This window comes from Martes martes (genome assembly GCF_963455335.1).
Source record: "Martes martes genome assembly, chromosome: 16".
NCBI lineage: Eukaryota > Metazoa > Chordata > Mammalia > Carnivora > Mustelidae > Martes > Martes martes.
The window spans coordinates 32227686-32252130 of record NC_137904.1 but is presented as its reverse complement, the minus strand read 5'-3'; the positions used below and the strand labels follow the sequence as shown (position 1 = coordinate 32252130).

General features: G+C 38.6%; 1 protein-coding gene across 6 annotated transcripts in view; it reads right to left on the bottom strand.

Moving 5' to 3' along the window:
* The window catches only part of TRIM37 (tripartite motif containing 37), a 136369-nt gene that overhangs the window by 5132 nt on the left and 106792 nt on the right, over positions 1-24445 (bottom strand). Inside the window, exons 20-24 of one of the 6 annotated variants that reach the window (XM_080827180.1) lie at positions 22384-22512; positions 21614-21803; positions 19486-19622; positions 8059-8169; positions 6690-6768 (exon numbers count right to left, since the gene is read on the bottom strand). In XM_080827180.1, coding sequence (XP_080683306.1) covers positions 6690-6768; positions 8059-8169; positions 19486-19622; positions 21614-21803; positions 22384-22512 — 646 coding nt within the window. Of the gene's footprint in view, positions 1-6555; positions 6769-8019; positions 8170-19485; positions 19623-21613; positions 21804-22383; positions 22513-24445 lie in introns of those variants that run through there. The other 5 variants (XM_080827179.1, XM_080827181.1, XM_080827182.1 and 2 more) reach the window with 5 other exon arrangements.

Here is a 24445-nt window from a genome sequence, read left to right as displayed (position 1 = left end):
CTGGAAATAACCCAAACATCCTTCCAAGGGTAAATCAACTGTGGTATACCCATATAGGGAAATACTACTCAGTAATAAAGGAATAAAGTACTGATTCACACAAGATGAAACTTAACTGCATTTTGTTAAGTCAAAAGCTATCTGCTGATTCTAGTTAAATGACATTCTGGAAAAGGGAAAACTAAAAGATCATGACTGCCAGCAGTTGTGGGGGGTACCAGGGAGGATGTGCCTCGTGTGAGGGAATTCTGAGGTGGACTGAACTGTCTGATGTAGTATTATGGTGGCAGATACACACGACTCTCTATCTGGCAAAACCCACATATATTGCACTATATCTCAAAGACTGAACTTTAATGTATGTAAATTTAAAGATCAACCAGGATATGTGGGGAGAACAAAATGCAGACTATAACAGATGAATCTTACTTTATTACAAATGAATCATATAATCACACTGAAGAGGATGGTGCAGAAAGGAACTAATGTAACTCTGAACCTTAGGACCTAAATAACTTTAGGAAAGTGTCTGACATGATACTGAAGGCTAAAAAAAAACAACTGTATGCCAACACTATACTCAGTTGGTAAAATTTGTTCCTCACAAGGGTTATAGGTCAGCAGTGGAGAAACTGCTTGGTTTTTATGTTACAGTTGAACAAATAAGTAAGTAAACAGTAGCTAATGAGAGCCAAGCTGTTAGAGAAAGATAAATAAAAGGGGAGAATAAAATGAGCACTGTGGAGTTGGGACTGGTATTGTAGGCACCAATACAGACTCCTGGTTTATCTTCATAAAACATACTTACACAAACATGCAAAGATATATAGAGCTGTGTTTGCATGAGTAAGTATATATGGTGGTTTCTATTCTAACCACTGAGAGGACCTAAAAGCAGTGACACTCTAGTAACAGTAACCACACCTAAACATCCAATCTTACTTTCTAAATACCACTGTCCAGGAAAAAAAAAAAATGGGTCAGAGAAAAGGAGAAAAGACCAGGTAAACTTGCAGCACCCAGTAGGGGGAGAGGAGGGAAAGAAGGGAGGGTGGGAAGAAGGATGGAACATACCAAAAGGATACAAAAGCGGACTTGAATTTCTGGTAGCCAAAACTGGGACAAACTGAACTGTAAAATAATAATATTAGATCATAAAGAATAAAATAAGTATCTACACCAAAATCATACTAATAAATAAAGGGTTGTATAAAAAAAAAAAACTAAATGGGGAAGAAGGGACAACTTTTCATTACAGAAACCCAGTGCATAAGAAATTAGAGAAAGAGAAAATCATTAGAACACTGCAGTAATAACTGTTGTAGGCAAGATCCACTGGTGGGTATTAAAATTAGTAAGAGAGAAAACAGAAACAGAATATTTGCATAGTCTCAAAGCATTTGTCCCCAATATTTAGTAATTACAAAGGGAAAAACCATAAATAGTGGGAATCCTGGCAGACATCACCTTGACCAAGTAATCAAGATTGACATCATCAAAAATAAATATCTGCATTATACAGCCCCTGATATAAGGCACTGAGAAGGGAACATCACCTCTGTGGTAGCCTTTCCAATAAATGCTTAACCTCAGTTAAATATAAGAAAATAGCAAACAAACCCATATAGGGTTTTATTTTATTCTATAAAATAATTGATGTCTTTAAAAAAACGTTAAGGTCATGAAAGAAAGTAAAGACGAGGAACTGTCATAGACAGGAGGACACTAGGGAAACACGACAACTAAATGCACTGTGGGATGCTGAAGTGGATCTTGGAACAGAAAAAAGGCATTAATGAAATAACTGGTGAAATCAGAACAAATTCTGCAATTAGTAGTACTGTAAACAAGACTAATTTCCCAGTTTTGATTACTGTTCTACAGTTACAGAAGACATTAACAAAAGCAGAAGCTGAGTAAGCTCGGTAACAGGTATATGGGAATTCTCTCAAGATTTCTGTATCTCTTTTGGTAACTCTAAAATTATCTCAAAATAATAAATAAAATTATCTGAAAATAAAAGTTAAAAATTGGACAGTTTTTAGTTTTTTAATTATTAGGTAAAAAAATGCTGGGTTTGGTTCAAGTGTGATGAATTGAAAAATGTACTAGGACCAGCAATTCACTCCATCCTTGTGAGTGGTGTTGAACCTTGAAAGAATCACCTACCCTCCCCGAACTGCATGGTTCTGTCAAACGGGTATGACACTCATGTCATCTACCTCAAAGGTTACTTAAGGATTCACTGACACAGTTGGTCAAAGTTGTCTAGAAACAGTATGTTTGCGCACAATGCAAGCAGTAACTACTACATCCTTAGGCCCAAGAGAACACATTTATTAAGAAGAAATTTTCCACAGGGCACTTGGGTGGCTCAGTCGGTTAAGCATCTGCCTTCAGCTCAGGTCATGATCCCAGGGTCCTGGGATCGAGTCTCGAATCCAGCTCTCTGCTTGGTGGGAAGCCTGTTTCTCCCTCTCTCATTCCCCCTGTTTATGTTCCCCCTCTCTCTGTATCTCTCTCTGTCAAATAAATAATAAAATCTTTATCGCTTCTCGGCCTTTGGCTAAGATCAAGTGTAATAATAAAATCTTAAAAAAAAAATTTCCAGGAATAAATGTGAGATAAAAGTACTAAATACTGGGGGCACCTGGCTGGCTCAGTCAGTAGGGCATGTGGCTCCTGGTCTTGGGGGCAGGAGCTCAAACCCATGTTGGCAGTAGAATTTACTCAAAAAACAAAACAAAACTGAATACTCAAACAAGGTAATGGTGGAAGGAAAGACTAAGAACTACTATGCTCTTTGGCTAAAAGGGTAAAAATATAAAGAAGAAAAAAAGGAAAGAGCAAAAGAAAAGATGGGAACTGTTAGGATACACGAAGTGCCAGAAAGTAGCAGCAGAGCAGAGGAACTCATGAAGCACAGACTGCAGGTGATGACGGTTACAAGGAGGGGTGGTGAATGGGAGGGATCGATTTTGAGCCAAATCTCCTGCAGACCAGATCATGAACAACCAATGGGGAGAGGGAAAAGGAACCTTTTCCTATGACTTCTTCCCTCACTCACAGCTACCAACAATCTAGCAGAGCCAAAGCAGGCACACCACACCAAGGAAGAGGGAAAACACAAGGCTTCCTGGCACCACTGAGGAATCTGGTGCAGACTTCACATATAACAAGGCTAGAAACTGGGAAAGGAATTCTGTTTTTCAAAGATCCCACTACTAAAAGCCAAGGGGTCCTTCATCTTTTAAGAAATCTTTTGGTCTTTCAGGTTTATGATTCTGTAAGGGGATAGTAGCTACCCATCACCCCATACCACAAAACAAAGCACAAAAGAACTAATCAAATGTTTTATCTTTTTGACTTAAAAATCATGCTTTTTAAAAGCCTAAACCTCTATACTAAAAACACATGAAGTTCCCATTAATATCAACAGAGCAAAGGCCAGCAAATTTTATCTGTGAAGGGTGTGAGTAAGTATTTCAGGCTATGGGACCAATGCTTTCCTTAGCAGCTACTCTACTTGTAGCGTACAAGCAGCTACTGATAATCCATAAATGAATGGATGTTAACTGTGTTTCAGTACCATTGTTTACACAAACAAAGAGCAGTAGGGATTTGGCTCAAGGACAGCAGTTTGTCTACCTAGAGAGAATGCCAAACACTTGTTAACTGACTCCCAAAGATTTTCTTCAATGGACTGTAAGAATTTATATAAACGGCATATTTTTTTTTAAGATTTTATTTATTTGACAGAGAGAAAGATCACAAGTAGGCAGAGAGGCAGGCAGAGAGAAGGGGGGAAGTAGGTTCCCCACCAAGCAGAGAGCCCGATGCGGGGCTCGATCCCACGACCCGAGCCCAAGGCAGAGGCTTAACCCACTGAGCCACCTGGGTGCCCCAAGCTGCATGTTTCTTACTATTTTATAATTCTCAAACAACATGACTTGAAGTGAGTTGGAGCCCAACAAAAGAGACATGATTTTCTTTACCACAATAGAACTGCTTCTGAGTACTCATTCTGTCCTTTAGTTACCCTACTAGTTTCTTTTTGAAACAGGTTGGTAAAACCTGTTGTCAACTTTAATTATGAAATAGAGGATTTTATACCAGGAGAGCAGGTTCAATATTTCTTTAGAAACTTGCATTTTTTTGCTTTTCAAGAAATAGATTTTATTCTTAAATATGGAATCAGAATATGGTACAAATAGTTTCCTAAAATACACGAGAATATGCCAATTAAGCTCAAAATATTTTCCCTCCAAAGTTTTTGTGCAAGTATAAAGAACTAAATACCTTCAAATTTTCCTGCAGCTGTAACAAACAAAAATAATCTTGATGATGTAGTGAATTCAAATTCTACCAAATTAAAAGGGTCTCAACCAGCTCTCAATTCATCTAAAATAAGGGCAGTACTCCTGATTGTTTTTATACATAACTTGAAAGCATAAGAAAAGCCAGAAAAATACTCAAGATCCAAATATATCACAGTCCAAATACCACTATCCCATTCTAGGGAATCCACAAACTAAAAAAACCTCAAGATCATGAAAATTAAGAGCAAAGGTTAACAACATTTGGATTTAAAAAAGTGTACCTCCTCCCAATAAAGTCAGAGGGATACCTCAAAATGCTACTATATAGATTAATGACCCAAGAGAAACTCCTGATTAAATCACCCATGCTAAAAGCATTTACAAGTAAATTTCCCCAAATGCATAGTCTTTTCTCGGGCTTTTCTTAGTTCTTAACCACATGTAGTTTTCCATATTTTGAAAACAACAGAATTATAAAGATAAATGGGAAAGCACTGAGTTCTATATCAAATACAAGTTTAAAAAGAGAGCTGGCAATAGCGAAAGATTCAAAGTAGTCAATCATATTCATGCTTGTGGATTCCAACTGATGAGTCTCATTTTAAAAAATCTACTAATCAATCCTTAAAATGGTTTGCCCTCAACAGTAGAGATGCAAAATTCTTATAACTTCATCCATTACAATGTAGTACAGGGCTAAGAGAAAGTTGGATTTAAAAAATTATCTCAACAAAATGCAATCCATCTAACAGACACACAGAAATGTGTTAAAGAATGTATCAGAAATGCCTTAGAATCTTATTGCATGATAAACTACCTAACAACTACACAACAGCGTGCCAAAACTTAGCATGTTAGTAAGCGAATCCTAAATTTTTACTTCTTACATTATAGTTATATAATACTTATATGTATATGTATGTATATATATACACATATATGTATATATATAAAACTTCTTACATTATAGTACTTAAATATTCCCAACTAAAAAGTACCCATATATATTACCAAGAGTCTAAGTCAGTCTCTTAATTTCCCCACACATTTACCAATGTCTATACAGCTTAACAGCCTCTATCATACACAGGCAATGTGAATAGAAAAAAGAAAAAAAACAAAAAACCAAACAACCCAGGAGCTTCCTGTCTCACTTTAATAAACTGCAGAGGCATGATATTTTCTCAAGTTAATTTTATTAACAAAAGTGCGAACCGTTTTGAACAAAAGCAAACCATGAATCACAGCATTTGGCAAGACATTAGACATGGGAAATAAGTAAAATAGAAGTAGATGAGGCGCCTCTCACATGTGTATCAGATTCATGCTTCTTCAACAGTCTTACCAACTCTTAGTGTAACGTTCACAAATAGTACCGTGGCTCAAACACAAATGCAGGAGCACGGTGGGAAGTCTGGCAATTATTTTGGGGTGATTGAGCATGAAAGTAAACATTATACCACAGTTTCATGTAAACCATTGTGCAGTATGTATGAATCTTTAAATGTACTGACCCTGAAACCAATGTCCAACTAATGAAAATAAAAGAGAAAAGAGGGTTTTAAAACACTTCTTGCACTATAGTTGTTTAGTAAAAGGTAGGAAAAAAAAGAAGTAATTTTAAATGATCTTTCATGTGTTTGTATGACTGGGAAACAACCAATTCACATGAACTTCGCTCATTTAAAATTATATTTGTAAAAGTTCTACAACAGAAAGATTATGTGCCAATAATCAGTGTGCCTGCACTTGAACAAACAAGAATAGGTAAATAAATCAACTTTAGTCAGCCAACATACTCCAAAGAGGAGAGTCAGCCTAGTTTTGCTTTAGATAATCACATAAAGTATCTACAGGGCAGAATCTACACAAAGTCATTTTTCTGTTTCCTAATTTACAGGCATTAATGAAGCTATAAACTATTATTAAAACCCAAAACATAAAGGTGGTCATTTAAACACAACTGAGCGTCTAGCCACGGACAGAAGAGCACTGACGATTAGCAGGACACTGAGCGCATGCACTGGCTCTTGGTACACTGTATGGCAGTTAATCACCTTTCTAGGGTAGTAGACAAACTGCCTTTTATGAATATACTAATTTACTAAGTTAATTGAGGACTACACTGCTAATTCATTACATTACATAGAATTCTTTCTCCCACGCTGTTAATTTTTTCCTGTGTACTAATGTCACATACTACAAATTATACTACTACTTTCTGAAGTTTCAGAGTTACTATTTCAGGTAGAGATGATGAAAAAAATAAGACTAATCTGATTATCTGACTGATGACAATTTGAGCACCAGCTACAGCAAATCTCAGGGGCAAGGTAGCTTGCAAGTCAGTTCTCTTGATTTGAAAATTACCTTCCACCGCCTCCGTCAGTATTAAAGCTGAGGTCTTCAGGGCCTATTTGTTCACCATCAGGAAAACTGGAATGCGTATCTAAGATAAAAATTTAAAAGCAGATAACAGTTTTTAAAAACCAGTAGTTTCTTTTCCATGTCCGTAAATGATCTTACCAAGCATATTATTTAAGCAATAAAGATGTACTGGGTGGTAGATAAACCTCTGTCTTCAAAGCATTTGCGATCTGAGGCAGGTATAAGCAAGTACAAAGGGAAAATAAACAAGAAAAAGTAAAATGTGTAATACCCACAATTAGAATAGGAAAGGCACTGCCTAACTTTGTCCTCCTGGGGACACTGTGGGAGCAGCTGAAGAAGGGAAGAGGAAATGAAGAGATGTACATACTCTGAAGACTAATTCTGTAAACATAAAATGTATTTTAAAGCAAATTAAATTGTACATGCAAGTACCACTACAAGCCCATCAGCACTCAAAATAACTTGCCCAAAATTTGGCTGCTTCTTTCAGAAACAGAAAATTACTAAAAGCGTAATACTTAAAAATCATCCAATGCTTAGCTCTGTTTTGAAAAAGACACTAGAATACCAGGGAAATCTGTAAAATTTTAAAGCTGACGACCAGCATGAGCCTGACAATGTTGTCATTCCAGCAAATCTTGCAGAGAATGCTCAGAGTGATCATGAAGGTCTCTGGATAAAATATTGACAATGGTGATGGATGTTAGCTAAACTTACTGTGCTCATCATTTCACACTGTATATGTAATATCAAATCATTAGATTGTACTCCTAAAACAAAACAAAGCAAAACAATGACTTTCTCTCAGTAAGTTTTATTCCTAAAACTATTTTGGGAGGAAGAGGACATTTTAAAAAATGATGCTTCCATCAACTAAACTCATTTCTAAGAAATCAGGAGAAATCTTTTGAAAAGTTACCTCATTAGCTAGGCTAATAACATCTAATAGCATCTGAACCCTCCCCAGGGGTTGACAAATATTTCTATACCAGGGCATAAAGTAAATATTTAGGCAACTGCCTCTGTTGAAAAGTCTTCTCAGTTTTGTTTCTGTTTTAAACAACTCTATGCACCCCAAAAAGCTACACTCAGGTCACAGGCTGTACTAACGCAGGCTGCCGAGCCCTGCTCCGCCAAGTAGCAGCCGGCAGGTGTCTGACCAGCCAGAGAGTACCAAGCAAATTGTTCTCAGGGTTCACCATATAGTTTACCCCACAGAATGTTTTCTCACACATGACAGTAATTAAAGAAAAAAAAGCAGCAGAAACAGCAAAGAAGCAGCAGCAGCAGCGACAGCGGCAGAAGAGACCTTTTATTAATCTCTGCAAAAGGACACCAGGTGCTGCACCTTCATCTGGGGGCTGCGCCATGTAAGAGTCGTCGAACCCTCCCATGCTGGCGTGCTCTTCCTGCTCCTCGTTCTCAGTGTCACATTCAATATCGCTGTCACTACTCATCCCTGGCAGGAAAGAAGGGGAGAACGTGTTTCTGACAAGAAACCACTGTAAGTGAAAGGAAAAGGAAGTCTCCTCATCTACCCACCCGAGATTCCTAGTAATTTTCCATTGGATCCCAAGCCAATGCAAGACCCCAAACAAATAAAGAAATAACCACGCTGACCTCAGTTCTCTTTAGTTATTTAGAGCAGTGGTTTTATTTCTGTTCTCAAAGATTAAAACTGCCCTTTCTACAGTGTCTGCAAGTAGTAATTTGAGACCAGTATTAACTTCATTATACCGAGAATTTTTTTCCAAAGCGAATAGTTTTTTCTAGAGACTCTGAATCCTGATTCAATATAAATGTTGTTGTTTCTAGCCTAAAACATATAGAGACACATTTATACTTACGTGTATATGTGTGTATAAAAAATACCAGTAATTCAAGCAATAAATGAGGTATTATCCCATTTGGGCCTCTAATTTTGTTCTTATGTATATCACTTGATTTTTAAAAGAAAAAAAATCTATATAAAGTACTTCTGTTTCAACAAGACAGTGATCAAGAAAATCTGAAAATCTTTCTGCTACAAACCCTAGAAGCTAGAGAAACCCCAAATGCTAGAGAAAATATGAACTTAAGATAAGGAAAACTAATGGGTCAGATGCTACCACAGCCCCGAAGAATATGATGTGACCATCCTTAACGTTTCCTTGGACTCACCAGAGAAAGGGAGTTGAATGACTGAAACTTCACTACCTGCATAACGCTGACATTTCTGGTGAAAACAAACAAACAAAAAAAAGCTGGAATAGAAAAAGTGCCTTCTGAATAAATACAGTCTCTTTGTCTGTTTCTGGTGGACTCAGCTCATCTCAGAATTCAAACTAAGGCCTGTGTGATTAATTTAGGTTTGGGATTTAAAGATTCAAATCTCAGGAAATTAACATAACAACTGGTCAGGAGCTATTGTTATTTAAATAAAGCAAATGTAAAATCTCTAGAGGGAAGGTTCTAGGTAAGATGGAATAAGCACATTCCTTCCCATCTTTCCCATGGAAGAAAGCTATAAAACCTGTATAGAATGCATGAAACAGCTATTTTTTTTAAACATCTTCTTTTTTTTTTTAAAGATTTTATTTATTTATTTGAGAGAGGGACAGTGAGAGAAAGCATGGGCGAGGAGAAGGTCAGAGGGAGAGGCAGACTCCCCGTGGAGCTGGGAGCCCGATGCGGGACTGGATCCCGGGACTCCAGGATCATGACCTGAGCTGAAGGCAGTCGCTCAACTAACCGAGCCATCCAGGTGCCCCTTTAAACATCTTTTTTAAAGATTTATTTGTTTGAGAGAGAGAGAGAGCGAGAGAGCATGTGCATGCACACCCAAATTAGGTGGGGAAGGAAGATGGGCAGAGGGAGATCCTCAAGCAGGCTCCCTGCCCAGTGCAGAGCCCCACACAGGCTTGATCTCATAACCTAGAGATCTTGACCTGAGAAGAAATGAAGAGTCAAACGCTCGAACAAGTGAGCCACCCAGGAGTCCCATAAAGCAGTTATTTAAGGACTCTGAAAGGTAAATAGGAACAGGCATATTGATGTACACCAGAACTTGAAGTGCTACCAAACTGAGAGATTTAACCCAGAATCTCATAATATATTAAAAATACTCAGGATACTATCCCAAATTACTTCAGCATATGAAGACCCAGGTAAAGACAATCAGTAAACATCAGTGAACACTCTTGAAGCACTAAAAAGCAAACAAGCAAACAAAAAACACCAGTCTGGAGGGAAGCTTCCACAATCCTTATAATAACTCATAAGAATTATCACAGTTGGGGAAGAAAAAAGAAAAGATTTTTTTTAGGGGTGCGGTAGGTGGGACAGAAAAAGAATCTCTGAAAGGTATGTTCCAATCAAAATTTACAAAACAAACACTCGAAATAAGGGTCAAGCAGATATATAAATAGAAGGATATTCATAAATTGAAATAATGACCTGTTAAATGTGGAAAAGGGAAGGATGCATTTTTTAAAATTACTACACAAAAAATAAAAATTAAAAATTACTACCCATACTTTCTAGAAATGAAAGATATAGTCATTGGAGTTTAAATATTAATAGATGGATTTAAATAAGATCGAAAAAGAGGTCAGCAAATTTAAAGAGAGAACCGAGGAAATTAAACAGAATGTTTAAAAAACTGGAGATGAAAATCATAAAAAGTGGTTAAAATTTAAGGGAATAAATGGTAATACTTCCAATTGTGTCAAATAGACTGCCACAGAGACAGGAAAAATAACAAAGGAGAGACAATACATTAAGAGAAAATGGCTGAGAATTTTCCAGAATTAATGAAACTCATTCTGAAATGAATGAAAATAAAAATACAACATATCAAAATTTGGAGGATATGGCTATAGCAGTGCTTAAAAGGGAATTTATTAAATACTTACATTAGAAAAGCAAAAGCTCTCAATGATCAAAGCATCTACATTAAGAAACTAGAAAAAAGAGCAAATAAAGTCAAAGCAAATAAAAGGAAGTAAAGAATAAATAAAGTTAACAGGAAAATAACATAAAAAGAAATCAATGACACAAGAAGGTAGTTCTTTAAAAAGATCAACAAACTTGAAAAGTTTCTAGGCAGGTTAAGGAAGAAGGGAAAAAAACTACTAATATCAGGAATGAAAGAGGTGACATCACAACAGATTCTACAGACATTAAAATAATAAGGAAACAGTATAAATAACTTGATGCTCATGAAATCAAGAATATAGATGAGATGAACAAATTCTTTGATAGATACAAACTACCAAAGGTCACTCAGGTTAAAAAAAAAAAATGTGAATAGGTATTTTTAACTACTAAAGAAATAGAGCTTGTAGTTAAAAGAATTTGTAACAAAGAGAACAGTAGCCCCAGAGGGCTTTAGGGGTAAATTCTTCCTCTTCTGTTTTCAAGAGGAGTTTGTGTACTACTACTTTTCCCTTAAATATTTAGAAGACATAGGCTGGATGTAGATATTTCTGAAATCTCCTTGTTCGGCAAAGAAAAAAACAAAAACAAAAAACAAACAAAAAACCCACCGCTTTCTTGCTATAAAAAGCCAAGTGTGATACTTAGAGACAAAACCAGCTACTTCCACAAAGCACCACCTCCACCTTGTGGCCCTTCATGGAACTGTTGCTGAAAATCCTAAAAGCCACTTGAATTGACATTTCTAGGCACAGGCACCAGTGCTTCTGAATTCCAGACAGATTCACAAAGAAATGGAATTCTCTGGACTCTCAGGAATTACTCAAATCTTAAGTTATTCTTTAAATTCATTTTCAAACTCTTTACTCATTACAGATCTTTAAAAAATTTATAGTATTTAAAAAAATTGTAGCCTACATTGAATATTCAAACACTAGAAAATGCTGCGAACATTATTGAGTAGTATTCAAATAATGTAACATTTAGAACTCTTAACAAGGCTTACAGCACTACATACAATCACACGTTGAAATGCCAATTTGGGAATTACTTTGCTTCCCAAACTTCCTATTTCTTGGAATGTCACTCATGGGATTCCTATGAAGTGTAGCATAAATTTATTTATACAGTAGCAGACAGGGCCCCGAACACATATTAGGGAGGTTCCCTAACTTTGTGAATGTAATGACAAAGAAAAATTGGTCTCCTCACATCTAGCTTAGTAGCTGGCCTACTGAGTCAACAGGTCCTGCACAGCCCCTTGCCTTCAGTAAGTGGGAGGAAGTAAATACACATAAAGTCAAACACCTGAAATCAAACAAGCGGATGTCACAAGCTATTTGCTGTGCCTTGCCTCATATATTGCAATGTCTCCCCACTAATACCTAAGCAAACTAGTTATTTTACCAACTCTAAGCAGTCTAAATATTGCACTTTTCTTAACCTCACCAGAATTTGTCAGTAGGTTTTCACACAACTGGCTGTCACTGATAGTAACTACAAGATACCATTAAATGTAAGATGCCACAGAGATGTTAATGTGGAAAACAAAATCTGCAACTTACAGTAAAAGCTGAAGTAGAGTATTTCTGTATCAATCATCTACCACATTTTTTGAGCATCCCCTGTAAGCTACGGCTGTTAGTACAGCACTTTATTTCTAACTCCCTTATTCGCAGGTGCTCACATTTCAGACGCTGGGGAAACACGAACCACCTGATGCAACAGACGCTACTACTTCACCTGCCTTGCTCCTTTCTAATATGGAACCTCACTACTGTCCAATTATCTCCCCTCTTCCATGTGGCCATTTGGAATGGGTCAAGGAGGGAAACCAAATGTTGAGACTTTGCCAAGTTTTTTTTGCCAGTGACTGAGATATAAGAGGATGTTAGGAAGTTGTTAAGGTGCTCTGACAAAGATTTTCCCTGTTGATAGAGATATATAGAATGAACTAATCCTCCGGTATTCCCAGAATTCTACTGGCTCTATATGAAGTTTGAAATGGCAGCAACCATCTTGCCATCCTGAGGGAGGCTAAGCCAATTCACTGAGAATGGCAGTGTGAAAGATGGGGGGAAAAATGAGTTCTTGGGGAAATTAAACAGCTGTTTTCCAACCCTGAAACTGCCCTATCAGTTAGGTGAGACTTCATCTTAATACAAGAGAGTATATATCTTTTTTTTTTTAAAGATATTATTTATTTATTTGACAGAGAGAGATCACAAGTAGGCAGAGAGGCAGGCAGAGAGAGAGGAGGAAGCAGGCTCCCCGCTGAGCAGAGAGCCCGATGCTGGGCTCGATCCCGGGACCCTGGGATCATGACCTGAGCCGAAAGCAGAGGCTTTAATGCACTGAGCCACCCAGGCGCCCCTATTTCATTCCTTTTTATAGGTGAATAATATTCCTTTGTATATGTATACTACTATATCTTTGATTTAAGCCAGCTGATTTGAGTTTTTGTAACTTACATTAAAATCTCTCTCTTTTTGGGGGGTGGAGGGTAGAGGAACAGAGAATCTAAAGAGGCTCCACACTCAGCATAGAAGCTGATGCAGGGCTTGATCTCATGCCCTGAGATCATGACCTGAGCCAAAACTAAGAGTCAGATGCATAAGTGACTGCACCACCCAGGTGCCCCAGGCACCCCCTCTATTAAAATCTCTTAACCAGGGGCACCTGGGTGGCTCAGTGGGTTAACACCTCTGCCTTCGGCTCAGGTCATGATCTCAGGGTCCTGGGATCGAGCCCCATATCGGGCTCTCTGTTCAGCAGGGAACCTGCTTCCTCCTCTCTCTCTCTGTCTACTTGTGATCTCTGTCTGTAAATAAATAAATAAAATCTTAAAAAAAAAAAAATCTCTTAACCAGCATCCCAAAAGGGATCAGTTAGGGTGTAGCATCAGACTTTGTATTCCTCTTTTAGATAGGGTGCCATTAAGATTTTAACAGGCAGGGGCGCCTGGGTGGCTCAGGGGGTTAAAGCCTCTGCCTTTGGCTCAGGTCACGATCCTGGGGTCCTGGGATCAAGCCCCGCATCGGGCTCCCTGCTCCGCCGGAAGCCTGCTTCTCCCTCTCCCTCTCCCCCTGAAGAAAAAAAAAAAAAAAAGAAAATTTTTAACAGGCATACCATGGCTTTTCCCTAGGATGAGTGTATTGACATTCTTGACTTAATCAAAACGAGATCTGTGCTACTTAAATAGGAACTCAATCAGAGCACACTCTCCAGTCTTAGACTGAACAGGAAGACACTGATCTACTTTAGGGGTTCTGCAGGGAGGGTATCAACTGGCAGCAGCAGCAGGGATGGGGGTGGTGTCAAGCTTTTCATTATCAAGCCATTAAACACAAGATTAACACCAGGTTGTCCCAGATGGTCCCACTTAGGAAAAGGCCTGCTGATGCCTGACATGTCTAAGAAGTCATATTTCATTGATGTGCACAAACATTTAAGAGAACCACCTTAGGAGTCCCAAATTCCCTGTAACAAACAACAAAGAAACTTTATTTTAAAGTTTCTTCAGACAGATGTGACAGAGACACCACAGACAGACTTACCTATAGGCATCTGACACAGAAAATTTTCTCTTAGGAATTCTGCTCAAATAGAGGCTTGTGTTTCCCAACCATGGATACAAGACAAACCTACTCAACTTTCTACCAAGGCTTACTGGTGTGAAAAACAAAGGTTTCTTGAGAATTGCTTCCTGTTGATAGAATAATATGACTACATCTGTGAGTAAGGCCCCATTCTCCTTCACAAAGTAGATTCCAAAAGGCTCAGAGCTCCTGCTGTCATCCACTATATTCCCTTCTTCCAGCCTTCTCAGTAACTTCTTAGTTAGGCTTCTCAGTGCCTACCCTGGGACTCTAATGGTAAACAAGCTGTTTAGACACCAATGAACCACAAAGTTGTACTTCTGTGGCACTGTTGATCTGCATGTTTACAGCAAGTTTTCTCACTCAGCTCTAGGTTCTTTATATCATACTGTTCCTTATATAAAAGAAAATTTCTTACTGGGTCACACGGACCACTTAACTCTAAATCTCAGTGTTTCAAGTACATGGTAGATCCTAAATGTTGCCAATGGCTTTCTCTAGTTTATGACAAGCTGTCAAAGATTAGCTCTAAGTAAGAAATGAAACTGATGTCAAAAATTTTCAGGGTGGGGGGGCGCCTGGGTGGCTCAGTGGGTTAAAGCCACTGCCTTCGGCTCAGGTCATGATCCCAGGGTCCTGGGATCGAGCCCCGCATCGGGCTCTCTGCTCAGCAGGGAGCCTGCGTCCTCCTCTCTCTCTGCCTGCCTCTCTACCTACTTGTGATCTGTCTGTCAAATAAATAAATAAAATCTTTAAAAAAAAAAAAAAAATTTTCAGGGTGGGGCGCCTGGGTGGCTCAGTGGGTTAAAGCCTCTGCCTTTGGCTCAGGTCATGATCCCAGGGTCCTGGGATCAAGCCCCCCATCGGGCTCTCTGCTCAGCGGGGAGCCTGCTTCCCCCTCACCTGCCTCTCTGTGTACTTGTGATCTGTCAAATAAATAAAATCTTTAAAAAGAAAAAAAAAACTTTCAGCGTTCTGGGTGCTGCGATAATGTGCATTTATGAGTTGAAGGCTGAAATTAAGTCCAAATCTCACCAACAGTGATTTAACATGCTTCTTGCCAGTTTCCCTGCCCCTAGAGTTCCACATCCCCTCTCCCCAATCCAAATCCATTCCCTACAACACAGCTAAAATAGGAATTTAAAAACACAATTTTATTATCTCACTTTTTGCTTAGATCCTAAAGGACAGGGGCACCTGGGTGGCTCAGTGGGTTAAAGCCTTTGCCTTCGGCTCAGGTCATGATCCCAGGGTCCTGGGATCAAGCCCCGCGTCAGGCTCTCTGCTCGGCGGGGAGCCTGCTTCCTCCTCTCTCTGCCTGCCTCTGCCTGCTTGTGATTTCTGTCAAATAAATAAATAAAATCTTTAAAAAAAAAAAAAGATCCTAAAGGACAAAGTACAAATTTTAGCTGGACACACAATGTAATTCTTCATGATCCGTCCTCTGTTTCTACTCTGGCCTCAACTTTCACTAGTTTTCACCTGGCTAATTTGTACTCATCCCTTAGGATGATCTTTCTTTCATTCTTTTTTTTTTTTTTTTAAGATTTTATTTATTTATTTGACAGAGAGAGACAGTGAGATAGGGAACACAACAGGGGAAGTGGGAGAGGGAGAAGCAGGCTTTTGGCTAAGCAGGGCTCCTGACACAGCGCTTGATCCTAGGACTTGAGGATCATGACCTGAGCCGAAGGTAGATGCTTAACGACTGAGTCACCCAGGCGCCCCTTAAGATACCTTCCTAAGGGTGAACCACGTTAGTAAAGATGATAGTTAAGAGCACTGGCTCTGTGCTCAAATTCCAGCTTTTCCATCTACTAACTCTGTGATTTTGGGTAAGGTAAGTTACAACTCTAGGCTTCAGCCTATTCATATTATAGGTGAGATAATCAAGATAATGAAGTAACTACCATGTAGAGCTATGTTGAGAAAACAAGATAAATCTGGGAAAGTCTTTAGCAGTCTCTAATATATAATGAGGATTTAGTAAATATTACCTATTAGTTTTATTATTCCATACCTGTTCTTCAAGCACCCTATACACTCTATCTATCACAGCACCCATCATTCTCTGTTGGCTATTAAACAGTGTGACACCTGACTGATGGTTTTCAATTGCTCTCCCTGCACCCCTCCCGCCACCCCAACACATATACCCACCAACATATCTGAGAACTACACCTTGTATCCATTTGAAACTGTGATCTACTCTGACACCTGATTCTTAAGAGAGTGGTCATCCCTGGTTGAGTCATTCAATTCAACCAGTGGTTCTCAACTGGTTGAGATGGCAATGATTTTGCCTCCCAGAGAATGTTTTTGATTACTGTGATTCAGAGGAGGTACTGTTGGCACCTAGTAGTTAAAAGCCAAGGATGCTGCTAAACATCCTACAATGCACAAGGCAGCCCTCTGGAACAAAGAATCATCTGGCCCCAAATGTCACTGGTGTCAAGTTAAAGAAATCCTGAACTAAACAGCAAGTTCAGGAATTACTTTTTCACCAGCGTCAAATGCCATGAACAAATTAGAAGCAAATTAGAACAAATCAGAGGCAAATTAGAAGCATTTCGTATATGCTGCATGAATAAAAGGGGGCTGTAATTCCAGCATATGCTACAAAAATTTAAGCCACTACAATTTGTAATCAATATAAATACATTGAAACTAGTTAATCCCTACAGGTCCTTTCTTTTTTTTTTTTTTTTTTTTTTTTTTTTTTTTTTTATTTGACAGACAGAGATCGCAAGTAGGCAGAGAGGCAGGCAGAGAGAGAGGAGGAAGCAGGCTCCCTGCTGAGCAGGGAGCCCGACGTGGGGCTCGATCCCAGGACCCTGGGATCATGACCTGAGCTGAAGGCAGAGGCTTTAACCCACTGAGCCACCCAGGTGCCCCCTTACAGGTCCTTTCTTAAAGACTTTATTTATTTATTTATTTATTTGTTTATTTATTTTGAAAGATTTTTATTTATTTATTTGACAGACAGAGATCACAAGTAGGCAGAGAGGCAGACAGAGAGAGAGGGGGAAGCAGGCTCCCTGCTGAGCAGAAAGCCCGATGCGGGGCTCGATCCCAGGACCCTGAAACCATGAACTGAGCCCAAGGCAGAGGCTTAACCCACTGAGCCACCCAGGCGCCCCTATTTTTTTTTTTTTATTTAAGATTTTATTTATTTATTTGACGGAGCTCACAAGTAGGCAGAGATGCAGGCAGAGAGCGAGAGGAGGAAGCAGGCTCCCACTGAGCAGAGAGCCCAATGGGGGGCCGGATCCCAGGACCCTGAGATCATGACCTAAGGCAGAGGCTTTAACCCACTGAGCCACCCAGGTGCCCTTTCTTAAAGACTTTAAATAAAAATATTTGTATCTTAATGTTTTAACAATCAAGACTTCACTTTAAAAATCCTTTTAATTTAATCTCTTCTACTGAAGTAATGCTGGCTGCCACATGAGCATCAACCTAGAGGAAAGTGTTAAGTATTCTTTAACTGAAAAACCTAAAAATGCCACCACCCACACACCCTCTCACAGGGCAGCCAGAGGTAAATGGTGGCACCTGAATATTTGCTTTGAGCTACAATTCAGCAATCATTAAAATTCAAATGAGTGCAGAAATGAAAGGTGGCAGTGTTTCAGAGAAATGGGAAAAAAATTTCAATGCCGAATATTATTAATAAAGTTGACATCCTTTTCAGCTAACATATAAAGGACCCAACAATGGCAAAACACATAGTTTTGGTTTTGGTTTTTTTTTTTTTTTTTTTTTAAAGATTTTATTTTATTTATTTGACAGAGAGAGACACAGCGAGAGAGGGAACACAGCAGAGGGAGTGGGAGACGGAGAAGCAGGCTCCCTGCGGAGCAGTGAGCCGGATGTGGGGCTCGATCCCAGGACTCTGGGATCATGACCTGAGCCGAAGGCAGACGCTTAACGACTGAGCCACCCAGGCGCCCCTTGGTTTTTTTTTTTTTTTTTTTAAACACATAGTTTTATTTCAAAATATATTCTGGGGCACCTGAATGGCTCAGTCAGTTAGTTAAGCATCTGACTCTTGATTTCAGCTCATATCACCACCTCAGGGTCCTGATATCAAGCCCTGTGTCAGGCTCTGCACTCAGTGCAGAGTCAGCTTGTCTCTCTCCCTCTGCTCTTCTCCCCCTCCCAACTCACGCATGCTCTCTCTCAAATAAATAATAAAATCTTAAAAAGCAAAAACAAAAAAAAAAACCCAAACACCTCTGCTACTCAATATTACAAAATGTCTCCTATGCTTTTAGATAAAGAATGATACACCTGGAAGAACACACAGAATACTGAAAATGTAACTGCGAATGAAGGGCCAGAGTTGAAGTCCTTCACCATAAAGGATTTTTTAAAAATAATGGTTCGACTTTGGGATAGTTCTATATTTTACAAATTTTTTTTTTAAAGATTTTATTTATTTATTTGACAGAAATCACAAGTAGGCAGAGAGGCAGGCAGAGAGAGAGGACGAAGCAGCTCCCTGCCGAGCAGAGAGCCCGATGCGGGGCTCGATCCCAGGACCCTGAAACCATGAATTGAGCCCAAGGCAGAGGCTTAACCCACTGAGCCACCCAGGAGCCCCAAATTTTACAAATATTAATCAAGACTGACTTTAGGGTGCCTGTGTGGCTCAGTCAGTTAAGTGTCTAACTTCAGTTTAGGTCATGATCTCAGGCTCCTGGCTCAGCAAGGAGTCTGCTTGTCCCTCTCCCTCTGCCTATCCCCATTCCACCCTCGCCCCCCCACCAACCTGTCCTGCTCACGCTCTGTCAAATAAATAAATAAAATCTTAAAAAAAAAAAGACTGACTTTAAAAGACAAAGTACTTAACACTTAATATTATAATTAGTTGCTTTATGCATTCTCCCTAAGCCCACGAACATATCTAATCTCATCTTTGCATATCTAGCAAATTGAATGCCTGTCATGTAGGTGGCTTAACACATTTATTGAATGAGCAGATGAACTATCTGCAGATTCCTCCCACCAACCTGTAAACCTCCCTTCTAAGTAAGACATGTCCTTTTATGTAGTCAGTCACCCACTTTGCCTTCCTCTGTGCTCAATGTCCTAGTAAATCAAATGCAGTGGTTTAATAAATGCTGTATTCAGATCAAGCATGTTGGATGGTAAGCATACTGGATGTCTCAATAACTTTTTGAACTACTCCCCAACACCAACACACAAAAAAATCACTATTCCTATTCCCACCTCCCACCAACTTTATCATTCCATACCTTCCTCAGGCGCAGCTGAAGCTCCTTCAGGTAGTACAGGTTGTAATTCCCCAGTTTCAGAATTATTTTCCAAATCAGTCATTTGCATTCCTTCCAGACGACCTCCTTTAGCATTAGCCCTCAAGGGAGAAAACAACCTGATATTTTTTTATAACTAGTCAGTGATACAATATATATTTTCTTCTTGTCCTGAAACTGAGCATGAAACTAAGTACGGTATATGGCATTGGTGTTTAATACTAATTTCCAAGTATTGTTTTTTAGAAAGTTCACGAATAGACCCACAGTAAAAGATTAGAAAATGATAGATTGTATCAATGTCAGTATCCTGATTGTGATATTGTATCAGTTTTGCAAAATGTCATCATTAGGGGAAACTGGGTAAAGTGCATAGGATTTCTATTATTGCTTAGAATTGCATGTGAACATCTAATTATCTCAATAAAAATTTTGATTAAAAGATAAAAATAGAAGTCCTAAATAATATGTTCTCATTGACATGGAAAGACTGCAGATCTATTACTGAGAAAATATGGTGTAAATTTTGTATTAAAAAAGCTATACAGTCACAGTTGCTTAAATATGCATAAAAACTGAGAAGACACAGCATATATAAAAAATTAAAAACAGCAGGGATATGTGTGGACAAGGAGCTGGAAAACGAAGCAGATGGGAGACAAAGATGAGAGTAATTTCACTTAATATTCTTTTTTACTTCCATTTTTGAACCACTTATTATTACTATTTAAATTTTTTGCTTACAAATTACTTTAAATCAGGCAAGGAAAAAAAGACACGTTAGAAAACACCACATAAGCCAGGCTAGCAATATATTAACTGTAAAATGAGGGTAATAGCTAAGAGCTGCAGGTATTTACAGAGGATTTTACAGTCTAGAAAAAAGTCTATGTTCATATACATTTAATTGTTATGACTAAAGGCAGATATAAATATCTCCAAAACAAAATATAAAAGCTAGTTGTAGCTTCAACCTGAAAGGAATATGTATAAAATCAGGGTAGGTAATGGGAAGGACTAGACAATCCGAATAATTGCAACACTTTTCCACTGCTTAAACTAGAGCTAAAACAAAACTAAACCATACCAACTGTTCTTTTACATTTGGTAATTATCCAGACCTTCTAACTGTTTAAATGAGGTAAACTTAGGGATGTTAATCTCTCTCTAATTCAAAGTTTGTTTTTTTTTTTCCCCAAAGTCTCCCAGGTAGAACTATTCCATTGTTTAAACTTAGAAATATATTTAATATCCATAAATAGGTCAGCAGATGGATAGTAATGGCTCATCTAGCACATTCACAGATAATAAATTCCATAACCACTCTATCTTTTTAATGGATGGAAGTTTAACTGACATGGCTGGGATTTGAGTTTATGTTTCCTGGGCGAGAGATAAAGGTCACAACTGCCATACAGTATATCCTTTTGAGAAATTCCAACTCTTGAGTTTCAAAGACATTTTCATAAGAGAAGAGAAAATAGGTGAGATTAAAGTACAAAAGCAGTGTTAAAATAAAACTGCCAGAAGTGCTTTGTTACGTACAAAATATGTGTATAAGACCTATGGCGTAATACAGCCCAGCACAAATGTCTTTGAAAAGTGTGGCGACAGGGAAAAAAAAAAGGCAAAAGTTGGGGCGCCTGGGTGGCTCAGTGGGTTAAAGCCTCTGCCTTCGGCTCAGGTCATGATCCCAGGATCCTGGGATCGAGCCCCGCATCGGGTTCTCTGCTCAGCGGGAGCCTGCTTCTCTTCCTCTCTCTCTGCCTGCCTCTCTGCCTACTTGTGATCTCTGTCAAATTAAAAAAAAAAAAAGAAAAAAAAAAAGGCAAAAGCTGACACATACATCAAAAACTCACAAGGCAGAATTCACACAAGGTTACACACTTCAGTGAAAATGATCTCTAATATAACTGAATGTCTGATACTATCTCATTTCATTCCATTAAGGAAAAAAGGTCTCTGATACTTTATGGATTTTAATACAATAAACTTTGTCCACTAAAAAATTAACAAAGTGGAAATTTATTTTATTCATTACAATGTAGACTTAAAAAGTGTCAAACAAAGCTATTAGCTATTATTCCATTACATAAACGAAAGAACTTACCCCAAGGTGACCATTTTCCTCCTCTTCTCAACAGCAGGTAAACCATTGAAAACTGCAACCACAACAGCATCCGAATCCAAAGCTTGACACTGCCGGTCTTCAGATTTCGGCAAAATATCACTGATGGTGCCATGCGTTAAGGCTCGGGGAGAACTGTGCCTGCTCCCAGACTGAGAGCTTCCTGGAGAGCCTACAGAAAAGAAAGGGGATTCTCAGAAAGAAGCCAAACAAAAGCTCTTTAGTCTCTCCACTTTAGAATAGCTCACTACATAAACATTTTTAAACTGCAGGAAAACTCAAACCAATTAAAAAATTTATCCCAGTTTTTTGATGCCAAATATTTAAAAATCAAGGAATCCAGATACGCAGTCTAATGGCTGGATTTTCTTTTTATTTTTTTAAAAGATTTTATTTATTTATTTGACAGAGAGAGACACAGTGGGAGAGGGAACACAAGCAGGGGGAGTGCGAGAGAGAGAAGCAGGCTTCCCACGGAGCAGGGAGCCTGATGCGAGGCTCGATCCCAGGACCCTGGAATCATGACCTGAGCCACAGACAGACACTTAAGGACTGAGCCACTCAGGAGCCCCTAACGGCTGCATTTTCTAGGGATGGGTCTGTGTCTGTTCTCTTGTGAGATCAAGGAACTTTTGAATCAAGTTTCAGCATCATTGGTGCCTTTAAAGGTCTAAACCTATGTACACCATGAGATCAGTTTTAAATAACAAACACCTACCCATGAAATTATATTTTAATCTCTCCAAATTTACCTTCGGATAGAGTTTGACAGTCTCCCTTTGAACGGCTATTTTCCCCAGAGTCTACTGCTCTTCTAAGTGACAGACTACCTGCTATACTGGACCGAGCTGGCTTGGGTGAATTACTCTTCTTATTTGTGGCTGAAAGACATTAAAAAATATTTCCAAATGAGATAAAATAGCACAAAACTCACTACACAGGCAGTCATAGGAAGGCTAATCTTATGGAATGTATTCTATCTACTGTGTCCAAAAAACCCAGGACAATCTGGTCCCAAATGGTTTATTTGGGGTTTTACGCAATAAGTATTCCTACTTTGCTACTTGTGGAGCAGACTTAACAAAACCAGAAAAGTATCAGTAAACTCCAAAAGAAAAACCCTACCAGATATGAACTCCAATCTCAATGCCAAAGTATTAACACGAAAAATAAAACCCCCCAAACACTTGAAAATCATAAATTACTGGATTAATAAGAAAATCAATGAATTAGAAATAAATCACAAATACAATACACAAGATATTTTTGGCTAAAATGATAATTAGGAAAAAAATGTATAGCCTTATAATGAGTTAGAAAAAAATGAAGCTAAGTGGCCTAATATGCACAGACTCGAGAAGTTAGGAAAAAAAGAATAAAAAGAAATAAAAAGAAAGCAGAAGATATGCATTTAAAGGTAATAAACAGGATCAACAGGACACAAGACCAAGAACTGATTATCTCTTTACAGACCAGCAAAGCACAATTCAAGAATGCAATTAAGAATTCCATTTACAAATAGCATTAAATAGAACACTTAAGAAAAAATATAATAAATTTAAGACTTTCACATTAAAAACTATCACACACTGCTTAAAGACAATAAGTACGGAAATTTTTGAATCTTTCCAATACATGCTTAATTTAAAGAAAAAAAAAAGATGGGGAAAAATACTGTGTTCATTGATCAGAAGACTTAATATTGTTAATATGGCAATACTCCCGGGGCGCCTGGGTGGCTCAGTGGGTTAAAGCCTCTGCCTTCGGCTCAGGTCATGAGCCCAGGGTCCTGGGATCGAGCCCAGCGTTGGGCTCTCTGCTCAAGTGGGGAGCCTGCTTCCTCCTCTCTCTCTCTCTCTGCCCGCCTCTCTGCCTGCTTGTGATCTCTGTCCGTCAAGTAAATAGATAAAAATCTTAAAAAAATAAAATAAAATAATCTAGCACTGTTTAAAAAAAAAATGGCAATACTCCCAAAACTGATCTACAAATTCAACACAATCCCTATAAAAATTCCAACTGTCTTTTAAAATTTTTATTTTTAATTTTTTTGAAGAGAGAGAAAGGGGGAAGGAGGAACAGAGAGAGAAGGCAAGAGACACTCTCCAGCAGACTCCCAGCTACTCAGCTACTCCTGCTCAGTGAGGAGCCCGCTGTGAGGTTCAATTCCATGACCCTGATGATCATGACCTGAGCCAAAAATCAAGAGCTGGGTGCTTACCTGAGCCATCCAGGAGCACTGAGTGTCTCTCTTTTTAACTGCAGAAACTGATAAGCTGATTCTAAAATTCATATGAAAAGATCTAGAAGACCCAAAAACATCTTGAATGGAGGACTCAAACTTCTGATTTCAAAAACTTGTTGTAAAACTATGCTAAACCAAGACTGTGTGGTATACTGGTGTAAAGACAAAAATATTGATCAATGGAACAGAACTGAGAGTCCAGAAATAAACCATTTATGGTCAATTAATTTTTGGTAAGGCCAAGACAACTCAACGGACAAGGGGAAAAAAAAGATGGACAATAACAAATGTTGGCAAGGATTTGGAGAAATTGGAACCCTCAACTGGGTTCTAATTAGGAATGTAATTGGGAATGTAAAATGGTACAGCTGCATTGGAAACAGCTATGGCAGTGCCTCAAGAAGTTCCCCTATGTCCCAGCATTCCACTTCTAAACATATTCCCAAGATAAATAAACATGTATGTCCGCACAGAAACATGTACATGAATATTCACAGCATTATTCATAAATAGCCAAAAAGTGGAAAAACACTACATGATGCCCATCAAATTTTGAGTGGGTAAACAGAACA